The 24,601-nt window shown below is 42.5% G+C and overlaps 1 protein-coding gene across 1 annotated transcript in view; it reads left to right on the top strand.

Annotated features, from left to right (window-relative positions):
• abcc6a (ATP-binding cassette, sub-family C (CFTR/MRP), member 6a) overlaps positions 1-24,601 on the top strand; it is a 35,002-nt gene that overhangs the window by 7,013 nt on the left and 3,388 nt on the right. Inside the window, exons 4-27 of the mRNA XM_012870179.3 lie at positions 4,665-4,802; positions 9,345-9,467; positions 10,593-10,654; positions 10,795-10,926; positions 12,984-13,190; positions 14,474-14,651; positions 14,825-14,986; positions 15,096-15,188; positions 15,724-15,927; positions 17,394-17,540; positions 17,638-17,725; positions 18,306-18,375; positions 18,462-18,588; positions 18,677-18,853; positions 20,451-20,618; positions 20,812-20,995; positions 21,095-21,179; positions 21,264-21,381; positions 21,594-21,801; positions 21,895-22,205; positions 22,422-22,621; positions 22,827-22,953; positions 24,160-24,261; positions 24,358-24,504. Coding sequence (XP_012725633.2) covers positions 4,665-4,802; positions 9,345-9,467; positions 10,593-10,654; positions 10,795-10,926; positions 12,984-13,190; positions 14,474-14,651; positions 14,825-14,986; positions 15,096-15,188; positions 15,724-15,927; positions 17,394-17,540; positions 17,638-17,725; positions 18,306-18,375; positions 18,462-18,588; positions 18,677-18,853; positions 20,451-20,618; positions 20,812-20,995; positions 21,095-21,179; positions 21,264-21,381; positions 21,594-21,801; positions 21,895-22,205; positions 22,422-22,621; positions 22,827-22,953; positions 24,160-24,261; positions 24,358-24,504 — 3,558 coding nt within the window. The remainder of the gene's footprint in view (positions 1-4,664; positions 4,803-9,344; positions 9,468-10,592; positions 10,655-10,794; positions 10,927-12,983; positions 13,191-14,473; positions 14,652-14,824; positions 14,987-15,095; positions 15,189-15,723; positions 15,928-17,393; positions 17,541-17,637; positions 17,726-18,305; positions 18,376-18,461; positions 18,589-18,676; positions 18,854-20,450; positions 20,619-20,811; positions 20,996-21,094; positions 21,180-21,263; positions 21,382-21,593; positions 21,802-21,894; positions 22,206-22,421; positions 22,622-22,826; positions 22,954-24,159; positions 24,262-24,357; positions 24,505-24,601) is intronic.

The raw sequence follows: 24,601 nt of genomic DNA, 5'->3' as shown, positions 1-24,601 counted from the left end.
GCCAGACACTTGGGTGCAAAGATGCCTAACTAGGTAAGGACGTATAGTGTCACGAGCAATGTAAATATAACAGTGACCTGTAAACACTGCACATGTTGGACAATCAATCATCAGAGCTCAGAGTACAAATGTCGTGACATCCATTACTGTTTGATGTGGGGGGTCAGCGTAAACTACGTGTGCAAAGTTTCAGCGCATTAAAAACCCTCTAAGTGCGTTGTCAGAAACAGACCATGTGTCATAAGGAAAAACCGAAGATCCAGATATTGTGGGAGAAAATGCAGCGAAAAAATAAACAGAATCAGTCGTTTCAATTCCAGGAGAGCAGTCTGAAGCAGAATAGGCTGAGGTTTTTCTTAAGGGCACATGAAAAAGCTGTTTATACTTCTTTAGTTGTATTTAGCAAGATTAACTTGATTCCCTGCAACGTGCGGTTATCTGGGTTTCCTCCAACTCTTTGGTTTGTCTTATAAAAAAAACAACAGAAAACCGCCAAATAGAAACTTTAAGATATGCAATTGTAGTCTGTTTTGACCCTAATTACACAGACAGATTCAGTCTCTTTATAGCTTACAGGTGTACAGTTGGACAGGAGGTTTCGAGCGCCATTGTTCTGACCAGAACTGTATTTAAGGTGTAATGTGGTTTATTGTGCTCCCTCGGAAGGAAGAAAAACACAGTTTTTCTCCAAATATGAGCCTTTTCTTGGCCATACCCCAAAATCCATTGTATGCACTCTGGTATCTGAAGAAAGTTCATACAGGTCAAATATTCAGACCTGCAGTAGCTTGAAATGTTTTTTTTTTTTTTTTTTTTTTTTTATATATTATTATTTTTGGTGGGGGTTTAATTTGGAAGAAAAACAAAGAGGTGCATCATTTTGGATTAAAGCAAAACTGTTCATGGTTTTTAAAATTTTTAACAAAGAAATATATTAAATGTGCAGCCTGCACCTATTAATACGCTTAACTAAAGTGCTCTAGAAATCTTTTAGGCCAGGTCTACACCAGCTTTTCACATCTACTAACTAAAGATTTTGCAGGATAGCTTAAGCTCAGCCAGATTGAAATCAGAGTCTGCAGGGGCTACCACAGATTCTCCAGGTCTGGACTTTGACTGGGCCATTTCAAAGCTTTTAATATTCTATCAGCCTCTGATTGGTTTTCCTCTAGGATTGATCTGTGTTTAGCTTAACCTATTTTCCATCAACTCTGTCCGATGCTTTTTGTTCCTCAATGTTCTCTAACAAACCTCTGAGGCCTTCACAGAACATCCGAAAGTATAGGCAGGTTGAAGAACACTAAGGTTGGCTTTATTTACTATTTAGGTGATTTCTGAAGGCCATTAGTTACATTATATTTTAAGGGGTATCAGAGTAAATGGGACTTTATACAACTAAGCCACACTTTTCAGATTTTCTTTGTAAAACCTATGAAAGCCATGCATCACATTTCTTCTGCTTTATAATCCTGCGCTAATCTGGGCCTAATTGACCTAATTAAAACATAGCAGTGAAATAACTCCACGCCTGAGGTTGTAAGAGTCAAAATGTGAAAAGGGTGAACAGGGCATGAGTGCCTTTGCAAGGCCCTGTCAGTCAGACCGCTCCCCGAGGAGCTTTGAAAAAAACTATTTACCCTCAGCAGATGTTTATCTTCTACCTCCGTACATCTTGTATTAAACCACCACGGCCTCGGTGACCTGCATCAAGGGTGGCACGAGGGCTGGGTCGGGTACACTACAATATTTATAAGAAATCAGGGCTGGTGTGCAATCAGAGGAAAGGTTTTAGCTGCAGTTGTTTCTCAAAACGTGGATCTTACTCATTTCCAGCAGCTGTTAAATTACACTTAACCTGTATGTGTAGGCAAAAATGAGGGAGGAGTGGTGCTGCCTGACATGGGTGGCATGACAAGTTAAAATGCTGTTTATGCTTTCGCAGGAGTGGATGCGAGAGTTACAGAACAGTACAAACCGACTGAATAGCAGCAAAGAGCCTTAAAACAGACCCAGCGAGCACCAGAGCTTCACTTACAAAGCCCTCTCTCTCTCTCTCTCTCGCTCTCTCTCTCTAGATGCATACAGGTCCTGCTCAGTCTACCTCTCTAAAGGTCAGACAGGTTTACTGACCTGTGGTCTTTTAAGACGCCTGAGTAAACACCAGCACATGTCTGGACAGAAATACCCTGAAACGTCTCTTACATTGAGGGATGTGCCCCAAAAAAAGATCATCTATTTTGAGGATATAATTTTGTCACAGCAGGAGGCTTAACGGCCGGCGGCCACGACATCCTGTTAACGGCCTCTCAACCAGTCGTTCAATTTACTTGCCAAGTTTGTCTTTATTAAAAGACAGCGTTTCTTCTTCATGCTGTTTGAAATAACATCTCGCTTCCTAAATGCAGGGATGACACCCATCAGCTTCTTTCGTCGCCCCTTTTTTTGTTTAAAGTACAGACTAAAATATGGATGCGACAGATGAAAAATAGACACATCGGCGGCTAACATCAGCAACACGATGACGTAAAGCTCTTATCCCTTCGCCATAGGGCTGCACACTTCCCGGTTAATTAGAAGGCAGGGTTTTGCTTTCAGACCATAGCGATGGAGTTAACTCCACCCTTTGTTGTTGTTGTTGTACAAACAAACAGAGACGATGTCTGCAGGAACAGGCGACTCAGAGCAGGAGGCTACACGAGGAAGGGAGCGTGGCAATGAGCGCCGACCCCAGTGCAACTCCTTGGGAGGGCTCGGATGGGTAGCCGTGCTTCCTGATAGCCTTAAAAAAAAAAAGAAAAAAAAGTTTCCAGGTATCGCAACCAAAGGTGAAACTGCATAAAATGTATGAAAATCCACTAAAAGTGAGTTAAGCAACCTGTAAAAGATCAAGGGAACGTGTCATTTTAAAAATAAGCCAATGGGTGCTCAGCCAGCAGCAGTTTTACGCAATTCTGCCTCTTTTCTTTACTGCAAGACTGGAAGTTTGATAAGTCTGTTACATTTACAGAAAGACATAATTACTCTCATATCTTTTAGCCCATGTTTGTGTCAGTGGTACATTTTTTTGTTTGTTTTTTATTTTTAAAAAAGCACTGACCATTGATAAAAAGCATTTATATGGGGAAAAAAAGGTATTCATCGTATTCAAAACCGCAAGAAGAAGATTTTAGTTGTTTGTAGACTTTTTAAATCCATTGTGTAGTTTAAAAAAAATGTCTAGTCCAGGTTCCCACCAGCACTAGGCCAAATGAGAATGACTACTGAAGTTTAATTCTTAAGATGGGCGTTAACAGATATCAGATTTAGCAGTAATAGTGACCATTATCTGAAGAATGAATTAATAAAGTATATGGAGTATATAAAAAAATTCCTGCATGCAAGTAATCATTGACTGGGCAAGTTTATTTGTATTTCAGCAAAAAGACCATTCGAATTGCTTTACATGGTGTTAAATCTTTGTTTTGTTCAATCATAATCAGTAAATTAGAAAATGTGGTCCAATGGCTCTTGTTTTTCTGATTAAAAGCTCCTTTTGAAAAAAACAACAACCATTGAGCTGGTATACCACATTTCTGTATTAAAAATTCTTTGAATTGTTCTGATGATAGTCATATTTTGATTACCGGTAGGCAGAAAACCCTCATAACTAGCAAAAATAAAGGCTTGAAAACATCAGTCTGTGTGTAATCAATCTACACATAATGTGGTTTATTTGGTGATTTAAGTTAGTTTAATAAATTAACTTTTAAATGATATCAAGTTTTATTAAATATGACTGCACATTGGTAATATAAGAGAAACTACAAGAAAAACTGTTTTACATAGTAATAATGATAATGCACATACTTTTCTTGCTGAGTTTGCATTTTTACATAATTTTTAAACTGAAGTTAGCTCTTTGGCTTAAGCTTAAATTCTTCAGAGCCACAAGTTGCCAATGAAAATGATTTAGAAAATTTGCAAAAGGACAGTTTATGATAAGACAGAGCTGTGACTCGTTGATAAGTTACCTACATGGTACTTGGTACGCCGCCTCCCCGACCCCCATCCCCAATGACGTCCTGGAACGACAAAGTTGCCAATTTGGTCAGTTAACCACTCTGTTGGGGGGGGGGGGCAGATTATAGCTGCTCGCATGAAAATGCATGACACTGTTGAGGTTACATATACGTCCACATCCAAAAACTGAATCAGTTTTATTTTGAGGGTAAAAAAAAAACATTGAGGCATAGATTTTTTTTTAGAATTGTTTTATAACACCACCGAAAAATTAGCTGGAGGCATGTGGTCTAGCAGACATGCGTAAAAGTCAACCAGATCACGTATCCGCCTGCAGCAAGGGAACTCTCAGGGATCTATGTTCTTTTTTTTTGAAACCACCAACATACGCATGCATACGATCAAAATACATCTACTTTTTTTCCTCATGCACGACTGAAAATGTCAACAACAACACTAGCGGCGAGTACGAGACCATGTGCCGATGAGAGCAGACCCTACAAAGGAGTCTTCCTTAGCCCCATATAAAATAAACCGCAACAAATGCAGCCGAGTAATATAAACATAAAGCTGCAAACTCAGTCTCTTTCTACACATCCGTTCTCCGACTCTCTCTGTGGATTACTGTAATTCAATTTTGTTTTGTTTCTGTGTTCTTTCTGTAGATCCTGGCCTTATGCATCATCCAGTTGGAAAGGATCAGAGGCTGTCGGTCCTCCGTTTTCCTCTTCTTGTTCTGGGTCTTGTCTGTGGTTTGTTCTCTGGTGCCTCTAAGAGCAAAGATCCAGCTCGCCATAGATGAGGTGGGTAGAAAGCCTAAGAGCTCCTATATTAGTTATTGCATGCTGATGTTGGATGATTAATTCAAGATTAACATTTACTTCAGTCTTCATTTTTTTTAATAATTCAGTCCTTTTCTAATTTCTAATACTGACAGAATTAAATAAATTTTACTTTAATATAGTTGGATGCTCAATAGTAAACTCACAACAGGACTGAGATGGACTGAGTTTGGTCCTATTTAATTAAAACTATGTAAAAATGTATAGCAACATAATTTTAAATGCTAAGTTTTGGCAATATAAATACTCAAATTATATATATATAAAAAAACAATAATAAAATACGAGAACAGCCAAAGCGTTTCTCCTTCATTGCAAATGAGGCCCTAACGTGAATCTTCTTGCGCGTCCGCGCTGAACTCGGTGAACCCACGGTGTCAAAACAAAGTGCTGGAATATCTAATCAGGTCTATTCTTACCGAAAGTCTAGACGCACGACTCCAGCAACACCGTTTGAGATATACCCTGTGTCAGCAAAGAGTTTCTATTTCTTCCCCGAGATTTAACCAAGGTAACCCAAAGTTAACACAAAGTGTTGGAGGATGACACTGCCAATTCTGGTCAAGGCTCTGAGTGTTTAAGTGCTCCCTTTCTTCCTGTGTCTCCTGTCAGACATTGCAATCATTGTTGAATGGAGAGGTTAGCGCACGCACACACAGAGCTGTGGGGCAGCGGCGTTTGCGCTTCTATAAAAACACACGCACGCACGCATCTATATTTCTGTTTTATCGTCCCCAGCGTGACATTCCCACACTGCTTGGGGGGAAAAGTAATGATGGCCCTGGGATAACTGCTGGTGAGACATGGCAGCCCAGGGTCAGACCAGAGAAACGTCAGCGCTGTGTTTATGGGCCTGCGCCACAGTAAACACAGCCCGATGAAAATGTATGCATTCTCGCATAACGCGAAGCCATTTACAGCTTAGATGCAGATGTTTTCATTTCGTGCGACCACAGACGTGAACATATTGGACGTACAACGACACCTCTTATTTTCTTCGGCCTCCCAAGATCTCACAGGCTCCTTTTACAGCCATATGGACAAAAGCTGCTTATAGTTTGAATTTGCAGTAATAACACATTAATTTGAATCTAACTTCTTAAATAAATGGGATTAAATAGAACACTGCAGATACATGGAATATGCACATACAACAGGGACATACACAAAGGGGTATGCTCTCTCTCTCTCTCTATGTTATAGCTGCTGAAGCAAAGCTGTGGGTTTTACTCAAAACTGAGATATAATCTAAAAGCACCTTTCAAAAGTGTTTATTCCCTTTCAACATTTTGACAGGAAATCTGTATTCAACCCACCTTTACTCTAATACCGCTAAATTCAAACAAGTGGAGCGAATTCCCTGCAAAACATAACGCATGCCCAACAGTCAACGCTGAGCATCGCCGTGCTGAAACATGTTGGTGGCCGAATTATGTCGTGCGGATGCCTTAGCTCAGCAGGGTCAGAGTAGCTGATATCAGCTGATGTCAGCTGATGTCAGCTGATGCCTCCAGGTGGGAGCAGATCGGTGCATCAACGCAAGAAAGGAACAGTTCAGATCTCTTTAAAAGTGGGGTTCGATGAAATGATAGATAGCGGGACAGGATCTTACCTGAAGAGGACAGGTCTGAGTGAGACGAGTCTGAACAAAACCAGTAAACCCGTTGTTTTCTTTCAGTGATAATTTTGGTTTGACAAAGACACATTTTAGTTACTAAAAGTCTACACCTGGCTTTGAGAAGGAGTTAGAACTGAAGCAAAACTTGGGTGAAGTTAGCACATTTAGGATGAGTCGTCATTACAGTGTAAAATGACGACTCATCTTTTGGTCTTGAACTTTGGACCTTTCCCGCTTTTCACAAGCAGTATCGGTTTAATACAACGTGAAGCTCTAAAAATTGACCACCAACATGTTTTACGTCTTTATGCAGCTGTCTCCGCAGCTGCTATTCCAGGATGAAATCTTTGGTTACACTTCATTTGAAGGGGTGTACATAAAACTGACATTACACTGTCATAAACATGACATAACACCTGTTATGAACATAAATGACTCTTTATGAATGTTTAGGACTGTTGTCATTAAATGTCATTCGGTAAATTATGACACTATTAAAGCAAAGTTGACATTGTTTAAAATGTCTTTGTTATGACAACTTGACATTAACAGAGACAAGGTTAAATTTAGGGCTTAATTTGGGATTAGGTTAAATTTAGGACTTGATTTGGGATTAGGTTAAATTTAGGGCTTGATTTGGGTTTTGTTAAATTAAGGGCTTGTCATAACAAAGACATGTTAAACAATGTCAACTTTACTTTAATAGTGTCATAATTTACCGAATGACAATTAATGACAACAGCCCTAAACTTTCATAATGAGTTATGTTCATAACAGGTGTTATGTCATGTTTATGACAGTGTAATGTCAGTTTTTTGTACACCCCTTTAAATAAAGTGTTACCAAATCTTTCAATAGTAAAACTGTTCATACAAAGGAAAAGAACACCTCATCCCAGCATCTAAGCTCATATAATCCTATTTTCTTAATATTCATAACTAAAGTGTTTAATCCTTCTTATGGCATTGACACCTCTAGCTGACAGGGTGCATGTTTGTGGATGCTAGGCCGTGCGTAGCCAGCTGACCCACAATTTTTCCCGCCGACTCGCTGGCCATGTTGACTTTGTTTGTCTCTGTGTGTCCAGATCCATTGGGCCCCTTCATATCTGCTTTCTGGGCACTTTTCAGCGAAAATAGTTTTACTGTTTGCAAGGGCTTCCACTTTGATACGCCCACACACATACACAAATGCTGCTGCTGCTGCTGTTCAACAGGCTGGCTGCGGCGACTGCGTTTACCCAGCAGTAAACAATGCACATGGCTAGAAGCCGCAAATTCTGTATGTCAAGAATAACATGCATATGCTGCTTTTTACTAAAGCCACTGAGTGGTTAATACTAAAGCTGCTTCCGTGATTGAAAGTAAGGGTGCTGGTTTGTAAAACTGCAATTTCCCTATTTACAGATATAGGCTGTTTGCGTGACTAAGAGTCAGCACCAGCTTTTGATTCATTTCTATAAAGTAGAGCAATAAAACATTTGGGGTTTCACCCTGATGCTGCTTACAAGTCCAAATGAATCTTTATTGAGTCTGTGATCTCGGTACACAACCCTGCTGCTGTACGATGTGTAAGGAGAGCCAAAGCCATAGGAGGAATTTGGTGGTTTTGCAAAATTGGACCCAAAACACGACTTGCAATAAATGATCCCATATACTGCAGGATGTTGTCCATATTCTCAAAGTTGAAAGTTAGAAAACAGTCGAGCACCGGCTAATTATATTAAAAATTCATTTTATTTTATTTTATAGTCGTTAGCATAGGAAGTAAAGCAGCACTGGGGGCAGAACCGCCATTTCTGCTTATTGTAGTAGTTGATGCATATAATGGCTCAGCTCAACTTTAACTTTACACAAGCAGCAGTGAAAAGCAGCAATGTTAGCAATGAAAATGTCATAGCAAAAATAAAACATGGCTGAAACATTTCTACTTTTTCTGCAACTGGTGTTGACACTGCAGCACAGCTAGCTGGAGAAGGAAGTTTGAAAAGTAGCTGTTTAAAACGTCCGTGTAAACAACGAGCCACTAGTGACATAAAAATGTAGTGCTTTAAAACGAATGGTATTGTTTATGATCCAAGCAATTATTTGTGTCCTGTGGAAGTATTTTAGCCAGATAATTACACTAATTAATGTTTTCTGTAGTTTATTTTGTTAGTATTTGTGTTTATGTTTCGAAAAGCTACGAATTGCAATTTTAGTTTAGGTTTCATTAGTCTACGTATTTTTGAATTTTGAACCATAAATGACTGATTGCAGTCCAGATTCTTAAAAAAAATATATAGTGGCTAATAGTTACACAGTTGCAGTATCTTCCTTGTATTCTCCAGATTTTATAAGTAGCGGGTGGGTCTTCAAACTGCTGCTGCCTTGCTGTCGTTTCTAACCAGTCTACCCATTCTCCTCTGACCTCTGGCTTTTTGGCCCACACAACTGCTGATCACTGGATATTTTCTCTTTTTTTTCTGACTGTTCTCTGTAAAATCCCAGCAGATCGGCAGTTTCTGAAATACCCAACCCAGCCCATCTGGCACCAGCAACCATGCCACAATCAAAGTCACAAAAATGGCATATTTTTTTCCTCATTCTGGTGCTCAACCTCATTAGGTCATTCCTTACCACGTTCAGTTGCTGCAACACGATTGGCTGATTAGCTACTTGTGTTAACATGGCCAGTGAGTGTATGTAAATACTCTAATACATTACAATCTGTTGTGTTGAACATTAAACCCAAACTTCATTTTGCCTCACCTTCCTTTTTCTGCAAGTGTCCTTCCCTGAGTGGTCGCAGATTTTACATCTCAGCTAAAAATTTAAGCGCGACAAAAAATATTGTCCCCACAATTTAACATCTTGAGCTCTTTTAATCTGTATATTATTCCACAGGGCATCGAGTCGGACATTGTACGGTACCTCGCCTTCTTCTCCTACTTCTCCATCCAACTGGCCCAGCTTTTCCTGTGCTGTTTTGCGGACCAGCCTCCACAGGGAAAACCCGTCTTGGAAAAGGTAGGCAGAAGTGAATGTGTCCCACTTCCGGCGATTACAACTATGATGACATGATACCCAGGAAACAAAAACGCCAAAGTGGCTATTTTGTGGTTGTTGTTTTTTTTTTTCTTACTTTTGTTTTTCAAGACACTTTGGCCTTTTGCAGGAAGTGATGCGATCCGCCTCCCCCCTCATTCCTCTTACACTTAACAACTTTGGCTTTGTATGAGAGGGGTGTGACTGAGCGTGTGTGCGTGTGTGTTTGACACGGGTCTCCTGCATACCTTTGTAACAACTCATTCGCTTTGTCAAATAACATCGCGACAAGCTGTTCAGAGTCCGTGGCCACACAACAGGAAGGAAATGACCTAACACACGTCCCACTATGCCATCAAGCATTAGCTGGGCCAAAGTTTTTGACTCCTGGCAGCTGACAGGTGAATGAAAATGAGCTCCTTATTAATCAGAACAGTATGTGATGTTATATTTCCCCAGTGGCAAGAGTATCAGAAGCACTGGAAAAGTCCCTAACCCACTCTCGGTCGGCGGTGAGGAGCTTTGGGGTGCAGAAGCCACAGACTGGCGTGGTGGACACACCCAGTGGTGTGTCCTCCTCTTTTTTTCTCCTCCACCTCCTCTCTTCCCTGTGCTCTGGTTAGAGTTACTCACAGGAAGACAGGAAGTCCGGAGATAAAAAAAAAAAAACTAAAAGTGTCATAACGAGGGGCGAAAACACCCGGGGTAAGGGGGTGGAAGGGTGGAGCAGATGCCATGTTGTCTGTGTGAGAAGAACACAATATTTCTGCAGAAAGTGTCTGTGTGTGTGTGTCTGTGTGTGCGTGTTGGAAAGTTTTCAATGACACATTTCCGCCCCGTCTGCGTTAGACCTCAAAACGTCATCTATGCCCTGTTTATTCTGCTCTATGGGAGTTCATGGCCTCCATCCACGCAGCGGACCACCTGAGTCCACCGGCTTGTTTACAGACACAAGCGTTCCCAAACACACCCCTCGCAAGCATTGGATTCAACAATCAACCAGCTCTGCCTCCATGAAGCTGCATGTGTTTCCAGAAAAAAAGCCTCTTGGTGGTGAGCGTTTCTCAGCAAAAACAACTATCAAGTCTGGTATTTAATCTGTTGCAGAACCCTTGTCCCGTGGAAAATGCCTCTTTCCTGTCAAAGATCCTCTTCTGGTGGTTCACTGGGTAAGATGGTTCTTTAAAAACCCCTCATTTTTTTGTCCACGCACGCTGACTCACCAACGGGCAGCAGTTACTTGTTTACAATAATGTGTGTTTTGACGGTGGCCTGGTGTGTGAAGCCTCTGCCTTGCAACCTTCTCCAGGCTCGTTGTGAAAGGGTATCGCACCCCGCTGGAAGCGGAGGATCTGTGGACCCTGAGAGAGGAAGACACGTCGCACAAGATCATCTCTGAGCTGCAGGAGGATTGGACGGCTGAATGCGCCAAGCTGCAAAAGTGAGAGCTTAAATAAGAGCACGGTTCTCTTTATAGACGACCAACAGTTAGAGCCATAATGTGATGGTAGCAGACTCTCCATTTCCAATTATACGGGCTTGTTTAAGTCCTCAACCCAGATGACAAGAAAGCGATTGAAATTCTAAGCTTCATTTCTCTGTGCAACATCAAACACACAGTGCCTTGTAAAAGCGTCCATATAAAATCATATGTTGCCGTTTTTAAGCACAAATTTCACTCTATCTCATTGGAATTTTACAGGACAGACTAATACAATGGAAATTATTATTGGTTTTAAAAATGTATTCTACAAATAAAAATCTGGGAAGTGAGACAAGACGTGGCTGTCCACCTAAGATGAATGGCCGGTCAAGTATAGCGTTTATGAGAAGAAGCCAAGACAGCTGTGGTCACTCTGAAGGAGCTGCAGAGATCCACAGTTCAGATGGAAGATTATGTCAACCTGACAGCTATAAGTTCCACACTCCTCCACAAATATGGCCTCATCAGAAAGGTGGCTCCAAAAAGACATTATTAAAGAAAACCTTAGGGACAGCTTTTCCCGTTCAGCTCCTGAAATCTAGCGTATCTGGGAAGCTACAGACCCCAAACATACTATTGTCTATTGGGATCAGTGGTGTGATCTTCAGTAGTCAGTATGTTACCTGCACTGTACAGCAATGAAAGAGCATGAGCATTTCCCAAAAGTCTGCATTGGATTTTAATCTTGACATAACTGCTTCGGCCCATTTGGATTTCTGTTATAAAATCTGAACTAAGACTACACACACGCGCGATCCCCATGATAAAACACAGCAGTGTTAGCATCATGCTATGGGATTTCTTTCCTACAGCAGAAACAAAGACGGTGGTCAGAGTTGATAGCATTATGGATGGGACTTAATAAAAGGCCCACCTGGAGGAAAGCCTGTTAGAGGCGACAAAAAGCATTTCTTTTGTTTTTGTTTTGTTTTGTTTTTGTGCAAAAAAAGAAGAAATTAGCTCTGTAGATGTGCAATGCTGATTGAGACATCCCCCAAAAGACTTGCAGGTGGAATTGCAGCAAAAATGCAGTTTGAAAAATTCACAGTGCATGTCGTGCAAAAACAAATACAGAAAATCTTTTTTCAGATTTTTATTAGTGTAAAAATAAAACGCTCATATAATCTTCCTTCCACTTCACAGTTATGCGCTAGTCAGACACGGTCGATCACATAACATCCTAATAATTAACATAGATGTTTATGATTGCGACGTGTCATAAAACAAATAAAAATCAGGGGGATAAATTGTGTTTTGCTTTTGAAAGGCACTGTACATATGCCGTCCATCACATGATGAGTGAATGGCTACAACTGTTGGATTATAAGCATCTCCTGTCAAAGACTTCTGATCTGCTCTAAATCTGGTCAGGTTCTCACTTTGTCAAAGTTTTTCTTTAATGTCATTAGTCACATTTAAAGCTTCTTTGCAAAAGAAAAACAGCAGAGGAATAAGCAGCGAAGGAAAACATGTTGTAAATCTTGCGTCTTCTGGCTCAACTGGCTTTTTGGCTTCGCTTTGGTTTAAATTCCACTGGACAGCTCAGACTATTGTCATAGCTGCACATCCAAAGATTCAATTAAGTTTTATAATCTTGTTTTATATCCGTCCGGCACGTTACCAGTCGAGTTAACGACCTGAGCAGCACCACGTTTGTAGTAGCTAAGTCAAAATCGGGAGCTCCCAAGTACAAACAGTTGGAGTTAAAAATAGGCGGCAAGGAGTCACTTGAGGACAAAGGTACTGCAATGTCATTACGGGAACCCTGAGTCGTTTTTGAAAGCTTGTTAACAAAATCCAGGGCTTTGAAAATCCATCGTTAAATCTAATTCTTTTTTTTTTCTGCAAACTACACTTTCCATAGCAGTTGATGAATTATTCGGTTAATCAGGGATGGCAAAAAGAACTAAAGTTTTATTGCAGTCTGTTTCGAGCCGCCAGCACTGACTCTGACACTAATTTCTTGCCTGTAACCATTCTGTTTTCTTTTGTTTCTTTTTCCCTCCCTCTCGCAGGCAGCAGAAAGCCCTGGCGTCAGGCGCAGCTCTGGGCAGCAGGCTGCCAGACCAGGCTCAGCTCCTCAGGAAGCTGCAGAAGGAGCAGAGCTCTGGCTTCTTCCTGCTCAGGACGCTGGCCCGCAAATTTGGTCCATATTTCCTGACTGGCACCTTGTGCATCATATTCCATGATGCCTTCATGTTCGCCATCCCTCAGGTCTTGAGGTAAAAAAAATTCAAAGAATAGAATACAGAATTTGATGTTATCCAGGGACGCATATCTGTGGTGTGCCAACTACCTCAAAACAGCTGTTCGCCCTGACCGGCAATCTGCACACGTTGTCGGGAATTTACTTTTTTTTAAGATGAGCAACAAATTGGACTGCAAAAAAGCAGCCTTTGGACTTGCAACTATGACCATTATGTGGCCAGAGTCACTGACTTCAGGTTTATTAAGTACAATTGAGTTCTACAAACTAAACGATAACGAACCTGTTAAAGGCTGCAACAGAACATTTACAAACCTAAGTTCAAGCTAAATATCTCAGCACATTGCAGTCCAGATGCTGAGTTTCCACTTTTTTTTTTTCAAGATTTACAGATTATTTGAGAAACTTGGGTAAAAGCTGAAAATACTTCCAGTTCTGCTGTTGAAACCCAACAGCGAGCTATTTCACTGTCTTGTACAGATGGTTAAACATGTACAGCGCAGTCCACATTTACTGGTACCCCCTGTTGAAGATGTGAAATATGCTTGAATATAAATAATACACAAAAACACTACAGATTTTGTAAATATACATATACTTTTTTTCTTTTTGAATATGAGAATGATTTTTTTCTCCACAGAAAAAAAAGTTAAAGAACTGGAGTTTCTTTATTTTTTTTTTGTTACATAAGATTATGTTACTGCAATAAAATATGAACATCATTGTAAGGGGATACCACTGCTTGTGTTTCCATGATTTACACCTCCATCAACAAAATAAAACCCCGAGCTGGCAGCGGCGAAAACAGGTTGCAACTGACCCGCCACCAGCCGCCTCGCCATCCCACCAATCAGACTGGAATGTTGTTGTTCATGCTGCGCGCCCAATCAGCGCAAGTGTTAATTACGGTCGTGGAGCTGTGAGTGAGAGACGCAGACGAGACCACAGCCCTGTGTGCTCCAGTAAAGGAAGGAAGAAGCAGAGAAAATGGAGAGAGGGCTCTAAATGGCACGAATGCTGTCGGACCACAATAAGAGAGCCGCAGGCCGAGTGTGAGTGCGGCCCCGGCCGCAGGCTGAGCTCCGTTGTGCAACACGAGCTGCTTCCAGACGGCCACTCGGCCAGAAGCCACAGCGGTGCTCAGTATCAGACTTGAACAGAAATGATGTTGACATGGTTAAACCCGGCCTCTGTCTGCTCTGCTTTGCGTTTTTTTTAGGAAATAAAACGGTATTTCAAACAACGAGGACCACAAATCCTAATGACTAAATTCGTACCTCTCGTCTCTTTTGTCCCCAGCCTTCTTCTGGGCTTCATGAGGGATGAAGACGCTCCGCTGTGGAAGGGCTACTTCTATGCTACTCTGATGTTCCTCCTGTCCTGCCTGCAGTCCCTCTTCAACCATCAATACATGTACACTTGTTTCACGGTTGGCATGAGGGTGAAGACAGCTGTTATGGGCTTGGTTTACAGGAAGGTGAGTGAATCCGCATCATGCATTTAGCCACTACAAGTGCAAACAAGAGCGTTCCGACTGAAAACAGCTCAGGGTGCATAGTTAACAGCCGTTGCAGAAGGTGAATGACTGGGGTTTAGTCTCAAAATGTTTGAAAATGTTTGAAACTGAGCTGTCTCTTGTTGTCGATCCAGTCTTTGGTGATAAACAGCTCTGCCAGGAGGACCTGCACCGTGGGTGAGATCGTGAATCTGGTCTCGGCAGACACTCAGAAGCTCATGGACTTTGTGGTCTACTTCAACGCTGTCTGGCTGGCTCCTATCGAGATCGCCCTTTGTCTCTTCTTCCTCTGGCAGGTGTGTTGAAATATAGAGTTTTCTCTGTGGCTTCCATTCATGCAATTTAGCTCAACAATGTCTTGACAGCTTTCCTTCTTTTTTTTTTTTTTTCCCTCCTCCCAACCAGCATCTTGGCCCGTCTGCTTTGGCAGGAATCGCCACTGTCATTCTCATTTTCCCACTGAACGGATTCATTGCAAAGAAAAGGAGCAAGCTGCAGGTAAAGGCAGGAATCCTTCCTCGGTAGGCCAGACATCTGGCACGTACGGCAGCGTCACCGGCCACAGCTGGTTTAGATAGTGGCTGAGGAGCTGCGTGGGTGTTTGGCCTGGGTGCTGCATTCTCTCTTGTCCATTTGATGTCTGGTCCATATAATGGGCTTGAAAAACAATGACAGGAAAGGGTGGGCAGTAGCGAGACATCATTTTTCATCTCTCTGGAGAAACAACAGACGAGCTCTGTAAATTCGGATGCCAGTTTAATCAAGAAATTTGCCTCCAGTGCGGTCACCGCGTTCCTGCCCCTTTTGATGTTTTCTTGTAATAAAAGAAAATAGCTAAAACGTAACGAGCTACAAATTCCTACAGAATTAGACAATTTCTGTGTCGTCCAGAAAAGGCTACTGCTGCTGTAATAAGGGGCAAACTGATGTACACAAAGGCATGCGCTTGCTTTGGTGTGGTGTTTGTCAACTCGCTGCTTTAGCGATGATAGTTTATAAACTAAAAAAAGGATATGTATCGTCTGGTCAACAGGAGATTCAAATGAAGTTCATGGATGGCCGCATCAGACTGATGAACGAGATCCTGAACGGAATAAAGATCCTGAAGTTTTACGCCTGGGAGAAGGCTTTCCTGGAGCAGGTTTTGGGCTACAGAGAGAAGGAGCTCAAGGCCCTGAAAAAGTCTCAGATTCTTTATTCCATCTCCATTGCCTCATTCAACTCTTCGTCTTTCCTGGTAAGAAAAGTAAACGCAAAGACCTACTAATTTAGGCATCAACATAATGATGTTTTCTGTCGCAGTTAGTTTCTCTGCCGTATGAGTCTGAGATTAGGCAAATCCTTAACGAGCTGCTGGACAAATGAACGTTTTGTTTTTTTAAGCACGCTTGTACTGACGTCTACTGGAGGGTAAAACATTGTTAAGATTCTGTGCTGTGCAAAAATCCCAAATCATCCTTCATTTTCTCCTTTGTTTCTAAACAGACAGAATTTCTTGTAATCTGTGAATGGGGTCTCAGTCATTGGTCCTTCAGACTTTGTCAAGGTCTTTGGAAATGTTTCTTAACCAAAGGGGTGAACCCACACATCACAGACAGCTTGATGAAGAACTAATCAACCCAGATCTTTGAACACTTAACAAGCAATGCGTCACAAATACACAATACACTCTCGTTTTTGTTTGTTTTTTGCTTAGTTGGTGAATAATACACAGATGTCGCAGTTAGAAAATCACGAAGTAGTAACTGCCAATGTTCTTTCTATTAGTTGAAAACCTTAAATGTAGTGGTTGATTCACTGATGGATGATGTACATTTTAGTCCATGTTTTTGCTGGAGTTGACACCTGAATGGCACAACTGTATATTCAGTCTTTACGCTGATGACTCAGTTCATTATTTTTCCAACATCTATTCATTCCACTAGTCATTGTCAATGGCTCCAAGACTAAATGGATGTTTTTTTCAGAAGACTAGAAGCATTAAAAGTGATAGTGTACTTTCTGTTTATCACACTTCCTCTGAGGAAGTGTCGTGTCACAAAAATCCAGGAATCTTTCAGGCAATTTGTCATACTTTTATTTTCTTCCCCAATTTATAAAAAAAATTACATTGAGGTATTGTTTATCTGCTATAAATGGTTTTTTTTTTTCAGCCCTGCCACTTCTTATTTTTCAACTTATTTTTCAAATTCACACTGGACAACATGTAGTCAGGGTAATGTACAAAGACAGAAAATGAATGAAGAAGGAGCCAAAGTCCAAAAAAGATATTCAGAATACCTGTCACAAAAATGTATAAAGACCCCTATCACAGATTACAAGAACGTTGGGCTCCCCCCAGAAAAAGCATGAAGTCATTAGGGGTAAACAAAGTTATCACTGGACATCAAGGCCAGAATACCTTTTCACATTTCTCACATTTTTTGGGCCTTTTTGCTTTGGTTGCACTCATTCTCCCAGACATGAGAAAGTAGGAAAGCCTGGGAAACTAGTGCATATGACAGAGGAGTAAATCCAGAAAGAAGTAGATGTTGACAAGCATTGTCTGCGGTCTTAGGTTTACTGTGGGAAACTGTCTGTTGACAATAAGATGAAATTACAGCAAGCCTAACCTTCTCTTAAAAGACATCTGAAAGATCATCGTTCAAAGAATTTTCCACCTTTAAAGATATACAGCTCACGCCCAGTCCTTTTCTTTTTAAGATCGCCTTTGCCATGTTTGGGGTCTATGTGACGCTGGATGACAGAAATGTCCTGGACGCACAGAAGGTGTTCGTCTCCATGGCGCTGATCAACATCTTGAAGACTCCACTGAGCCAGCTTCCATTTGCGATCAGCACAACCATGCAGGTGGGTGTTATTTTTCCCTCGGTCCTTTCGATAGCTCCGAGCTGTCCAGGCCTTTCTGTCATACTTCATTAACTCATATATCCAATCTCTGTTTCAGGCTCTGGTTTCACTGAGACGTCTGGGAAAGTACCTGTGCTCAGAGGAACTGAGGGTGGACAATGTCTCAAAGGCTCCACTAAGCCCTGGTAAGAACCACACCCATTAAGTCCAATGAATCAACAGACCTTCCTATGCGGCTCCGAGCACCGCGTGCCCACTAAGTGTTCCCGCTCCGTCTGAAATCACGGACTGCCGTAATCAATAAAAACAGCCCGCAAAGATCTTGTTGTTTATAACTGTGGCGTACCGCAGCCTTGTATGGATCATATGCACTGTCACTTCCTGGGTCCCGGGCTGACTGGGAGACGGCGTAATTATAGGATGTTCCCATTCATGGTTAAACTTAAATCACAGCGTGAATTCAGACGTATGATTCATAGAGGAATAAAAAAAAAAAGGACGAATACTGTAGTTCTCTGACTAAGATCTGTCAACACTTCCTGAGACAGCTTGTGAAAAGGCAACGGCTCTCTGTAATTTGCCTGATTAGGAAAATCGACTTGTAATTACGCCCAGACAGCACTCTGCTGAGGAACTTCAAAGCGAGGCTGCTTTTTTTTTTTTTTTTTTTTTTTTTTTTGGAACATTTGTTGTGTGGTTTTGAAAGAGCACATCCCTTTTATTGCAGGTTTCGTTAATTTCAGTTGATTCTTCTTCCTTGTTTAGAGGGCAAAGACGTGATCATAGAGAACGGCACTTTCAGCTGGACTCCAGAAGGTCCCCCGTGCCTCAAACGGTATGACTCAAAGGACGAAAAATAAAACCCTCATGGTGAAATTATTGGAGTCTCATAGAGAAATCGTTCCCCTGTTTCATTGGCAGGATAAATATCCATGTGCCACGAGGCTCGCTTGTTGCTGTGGTTGGACACGTGGGCAGTGGAAAGTCGTCTTTGTTGTCCGCCATGCTCGGCGAAACAGAGAAAAGAAGCGGCCAAGTCACTGTCAAGGTACCCGACTAATGTTCCATGGGAGAGAGCTCTATTCATAGCCTGTGGTTTTAATAAATATTGACAGTTTCTGCCTTTGTTCCTGCAGGGAACTGTAGCGTACGTGCCCCAGCAAGCCTGGATCCAGAACGCCACGGTCCAGGACAACATATTATTTGGTCGTGAGAAGCTGAAAACGTGGTACCAGCGCGTGCTGGAGGCCTGCGCCCTGCTGCCCGACCTGGGCATCTTACCTGCTGGAGATGCAACAGAAATTGGAGAAAAGGTAGAAAAACAATTATTTGTACTCACTGATACTAATTAGCTAATATATGATATGGGGTTTATGAGAATGCAACGAGATTCCAGCAATATTTTAGTGTTTTAGGGACAAACTTGGAATCCTTTTGACAGGTGTGGCTCATATTTCACAAATACCAAATTGTGTTTCAAGGAATAATTCACTCTAAGTTTGGCTTGTTCAGTTTTAATCCTTTTGCGGTTTTACCTGAAGATTAAATGGCATCTAGATTAATTACAAAAACAGTGAAGTAGCATTTCAGATCAGCAACATAGGAAGCAACAAACGAAATGCTTTAGCGTCAGTGGCTGCTAATGATTAACCCGTTACGGTATTCTTGTAATATTTTCAAATCCATATCCAGTTTCTGTTCAGTGGAAAATTATCCAGTTGAGGTTTGACCAATCTAAATATTTTAGATTAGAAACTACAGATAAATCCATCCAACCTAAAGAAAAACAGGTTGTTAGTTTAGCTTCAAAGCAGAAGCAAACTTTAGGGTCGATGTTTACGAGTCATTATATCGAGTCTGTCGCTCTCTCAACATTTCTTATCTCATAATAACAACTTACTAAAGTATTCCTTACAAAATAATATCCCTGTATTAAGACTCAGACCAGTTTCCCAGTCCCTGCTGCTGAAAAAACAGCCCCCTCCAGCATGAAGCTGCCACCACCATGTTTCATTTTGAGGATGGTCATTTAATTGGGTTTGCACCAGACGTACATAACGAATTCCTTGGTAGCTGGAAAGTTACATTTTGGTGTCATCTGAGCAGAACACTTTCCTCCATACATCTGGGGCGTTGTCCAGGTGCCTTTCGGCAAACTCAAAACATACCTTCTTATTTTTAACACCAAGTAATGTTTTTTTTTCTGGCCACTCTTCAATAACGCCCAGCTCTGTGGCGTGTACGGCTTATTGAGGTCCCATGGACAGATCCTCCAGTCTCTGGTGTGGAGCTCTGCAGCTCCCTCAGAGTTACTTTTGGTCTCTGTGCCTCTCTGATTAACGCCCTGCTGGTCCAGTCTGTGGGTTCTAGTGGACGGACCTCTCGTGGCAGGTTTGTTGTGATACCACATACCTTCCATTTGAAGATAATGGATCTGATGGTAACATCTGAGCTCCGGGGTAACATCAGTTATTTAGATATTGTTTTTTATAATCCCACCCTGACTTGTACTTCCCAACAACTTTGTCCCTGACTTGTCTGGAGAGCTCATTGGTCTTCACGTTGTGATGCTTCTGGCTCAGTGGTGCTGCAGCCTCTGGAGCCTTCAGAAAAGGTGTGCACTTAGATCGTACACCGATGGACTTCATTTCTCTAACTGTGAGACTTTAAATTACAGGTTTGAATGTAACGAAATAGGTAAAGTCTAGGAGGCTGAATAGTTTTTGCAAAGCCACTGTGCTTTGCCAGAAAAAGGCACACGCTGACAGCCATAGCACTTTCGAACCCCGATTAATCAGACAAGAAATACTGTGGCAATTTAATATAGCAAATTCTCATCAGTCCATCTCTGCTTTGAATGTCTTAAAATTGTCATAAATGTTTTTTTTTTGTTTTGTTTTTTCAATGCAGGGACTCAACCTCTCAGGGGGTCAAAAGCAGAGGGTGAGTCTGGCCAGAGCCGTCTACAGAAAGGCTGACGTATACCTGCTGGATGATCCACTATCTGCCGTTGATGCACACGTGGGTCAACACATCTTTGAGAAAGTGGTCGGGCCAAAAGGAGTCCTCAGAGACAAGGTAACGTCAGAGACAAGAACAGTTTTTTTTACAAAGAACTCAGCTGTGCTTTATGCCTGAACAGTTTCATGCCATTGAAGCCACAAAATGGAAACCACCACTTTGCTGGGTCCTTTTGTTCTTTAGGCTGAATATAGCCTTGGGTTGTGCTTACATCTTTTTTTTTTTCATGCCGTTGTGGTTTACTTAACAGACCCGCATACTAGTGACCCATGGGATGAGCTTCCTGCCACAGGCTGACCTCATCCTTGTTCTCGTGGACGGAGAAATCACAGAAAGCGGTTCTTACCAGGAGCTGCTCAGTCGCCACGGCGCTTTTGCAGACTTCATTCACACTTTTGCCAGCACAGAACGAAAAGAGAGCGTCATACAGCGAGGTGCAAATGCATTTTACTTATTAATAGATTGAATTTTTGTTTTTTTTATAAACAAGGTTAGGGGATAAACATTCTTTAAACACAAGTTCCTTTTTGCAGCTGGCTCCAGAAGATCCAACGCGCGGCTCAGCATGGTTGACTTCATGCCTTTTTCCAGAGACCTGTCGCAGGAGCAGCTCATTGGGTACGCCAAAACAGAACAGGACTGCACTGAAATCCTGGGAATTTTCTTACGGAAACTGACCTCTGACCTGTCCTTACCATCCAGGGGTGACACCACTAATACCAACCTGCAAAATATGGAGCCTGTGTCTGAAACTGAGCCGGATCAGACACCAGAGGACCTGGGGAAGCTGACCGAGGTCGACAAAGCTCGCACCGGACGAGTGAGTCAACATTCCTTCGCAGCTAAGCTTTTCAGTTCCCTGCGCAATGTCTGTATGTTTTTGCTCGTCGCTGTCATTCTGCAAGTTTTATGACAATTTCAGTGTAAAGTTGAGCTTCGTACGCAAATCCTGCACAGATGCAATTGCCAAAAAAAAAAAATCAGCGTGGCTGGGTCTAACTCCTATTTTTTTTCTATCTTGTTCTATTGCAGGTGAAGTTGAAGCTGTACAAGAAGTACTTCAAGACCATCGGTTCGGCCATCATTATTCTCATCGTCTTCCTTTACGCCTTCCAGCAGGGCGCCTCTCTCACCTACAACTACTGGCTCAGCATGTGGGCCGACGATCCGGTTGTCAACGGCACACAGATCGACACAGATCTCAAGCTGTCTGTTTTCGGGGCTCTCGGATTTGTTCAAGGTCAGTGAGCTGGTTTGCAAATCTACCAGGGCGGTTGATGCAAATTTCAAACAGCATCCCGCTTTCAACGCAACATCTCTCGCTGCGCTCCAGGAATCGCCATCTTCGGCACGACCGTCGCCATCTCCATCTGCGGCATCATCGCCTCCCGGCAGCTGCACACGGACCTGCTGGTCAACGTTCTCCGCTCCCCGATGTCGTTTTTCGAGTGCACGCCCAGTGGGAACCTCCTGAACCGCTTCGCCAAGGAGATCGACGCCATTGACTGCATGGTCCCCGAGGGCTTGAAGATGATGCTGAGCTACGTCTTTAAACTTCTGGAAGTCTGCATCATTGTGATGATGGCGACACCTTTTGCAGCTGTGATCATCCTGCCCCTGGCCTTCCTTTACGCCTTCGTCCAGGTATACGCGCTGCGAAAATCCCCTCAAATTCCGTCTAAGCAAACTCTGTGCTTTCCTTACTGTATGTTATTGGAATGCTCTGGGCTCCAAAATCAACGGCGCTGACGTAAATTGAACTCACAGTCGTTTTGAATTATGGGAAAGCCCTCTGTGCTCCCTTTTTTTTTGCCGCGCCTGTTAAAGCTGGCGTTTTACTTTTCCACTGTGGGCCCACAGAGCTTCTACGTCGCCACATCCTGTCAGCTGCGCCGGCTGGAGGCCGTGAGCCGCTCGCCCATCTACACCCACTTCAACGAGACCGTGCAGGGCGCCAGCGTGATCCGAGCCTTCGGCGAGCAGCCCAGGTTCATTCTGCAGGCTAATGAGAGGGTCGACTTCAATCAGACCTCCTACTTTCCCCGCTTTGTGGCCACCCGGTGAGCAGATCGCCGATCTTTCTAAAAAGGTTTTGTCTCTTTTGGTTAAAAGTTTGCAATGGAGGATGATTCCTGCAAAGAGGCTTTAGGTGGAGTTGACTGTCAATGGAAATGCAAACAGTGTTTAGTTTCATATTCCCTTTTATAAGATGGGAAAGTAAGAAAACCTTCCTGCCCCAGTGCTAAATCTTTGCTGCATTCACAGGTGGCTGGCGGTCAATCTGGAGTTCGTCGGCAACGTGGTGGTCCTAGCTGCTGCAATACTTTCTGTGATGGGGAGAAGCACCCTGAGTCCGGGCATTGTCGGTTTGGCTGTGTCTCATTCTCTGCAGGTAGGATATTATATCCCCACACATATGCACTACTAGGGGGTAAAAAAAAAAAAAAAAAGAAGGTTAAAACGTTTCTGCACACTTTGCTTCCAGGAAACTGGACTTTTCTTGTGGTCTTTCAAAGTCGTAGTAATAAATGTTTTCTTCAGGCTTTTCGGACGGTCTTTTAGAGCTTTCCGTTTGACTTTGGCCAGTTTAATATTCTACCTTACCATGACAGAACACCGTGGGTACAAAAGTCTACAGGAGATAAACGGCATCTGACGGTCTCGTCTTTAAGAAACAGGAGGAAAAAATTCTGTGACCAGGGTTTCACTATTTCAAAACTAAGACAAAGACATTTCAGAGTTGATATAATAAAATCAGACGTGATGTAAGGAGCTTATATAAGGATTTAAGCCAACATTGCACAACAGTTTTTGTGTGTATTCTGGGGAATGTGGACCCTTACCCTTTACTCTAAGATTCCAGCCACACGTCAAAATCCATCGACTCCCGAGACAGACAGAGATTGGGCTCAAAGGTATGAAACAGAGAAATTTTGCTCTTCTCTGTTCAGCCTTCCTGTTATCCCCACAAAACAACAAAGTCCTTAAAAGAACCTTAGAAAAACAGCATTTTTCAGTTGATAGTCCACTTTGCACCGGGTTTTCAGATGATACCTCTTTGAGAATCTGCTTCCAGGAGCTAAATTAGTCGTTATATTTGTCAGATTGTCATCTGTGGTATCTTTCTGGGGTCGATAGATGGGAGCAAATGGTGCGTTTGTGTCAGCCTAGTTGTTACAAAATCTCTAAAGCTCCTTATTTGCCTGAATGATTCACAGGTCACGACTGTGTGGTGTGACAGACAATAGCATTCCTTTCATGCCTGTCAGGTAGTAGACAGAAAACGAAGGAAACAGCAGCAAAAGCTTGAAGAAAAACCAGTCAAAAATCCTCTGACAGCCCTGAAAAAATCTTAATCCAGACCACCCACCAAAGAATTCAAAAACTGCTGCCTCTTTGGAGGCGAAATACAAAGAAATCTGAGGTCACTTTGTACTTTTGCCCAGCACTGAACACACTATGCAACGTTCACACAGTACATTAGAGCTGGCCATGCCCAGTTAACTTTGAAAACATGAAAACCGCCCTGGTTTGCTTGGTCAGTAACTGGATACTTACTACAAGTGAATTAAACCTCGCTGTACTGTGTATTGCACAGGTGACAGGAATCCTCAGCTGGATCGTTCGCTCCTGGACTGACGTGGAAAACAATATCGTTTCTGTGGAGCGAGTCAACGAGTATGCCGACACTCCCAAAGAGGTCGGCGCTCCCGACGCATGCACAACATTCAGCAGAACGCCTACAGGAGCTTCTCTTGTTCTCGACTCACCCGTTCCTACTGTCTCCCTCCCACAGGCCAGCTGGAGCACAGAGGGCAGCTCTCTGCCTGTGGCTTGGCCCCAGAGCGGCACCATAGAGTTCCAGGACTACGGGCTGCAGTACAGGAAAGGCCTTGAGCTCGCTCTAAAAGACGTTACGCTGCACATTAATCAAAGAGAGAAGGTGATTTAGCTCTCTCGTGAATGGAAAGAAAGTGTCGTTGCTAACAATTTTAAGCTTTCACGGTGCCAGTTGCTCGTGTATTTACATTAAATCTCTG

This window comes from Fundulus heteroclitus, chromosome 5, assembly GCF_011125445.2.
Source record: "Fundulus heteroclitus isolate FHET01 chromosome 5, MU-UCD_Fhet_4.1, whole genome shotgun sequence".
Lineage (NCBI taxonomy): Eukaryota > Metazoa > Chordata > Actinopteri > Cyprinodontiformes > Fundulidae > Fundulus > Fundulus heteroclitus.
Note: the sequence above shows the minus strand (reverse complement) of the source record. Positions and strands in the feature narration are given on the sequence as shown.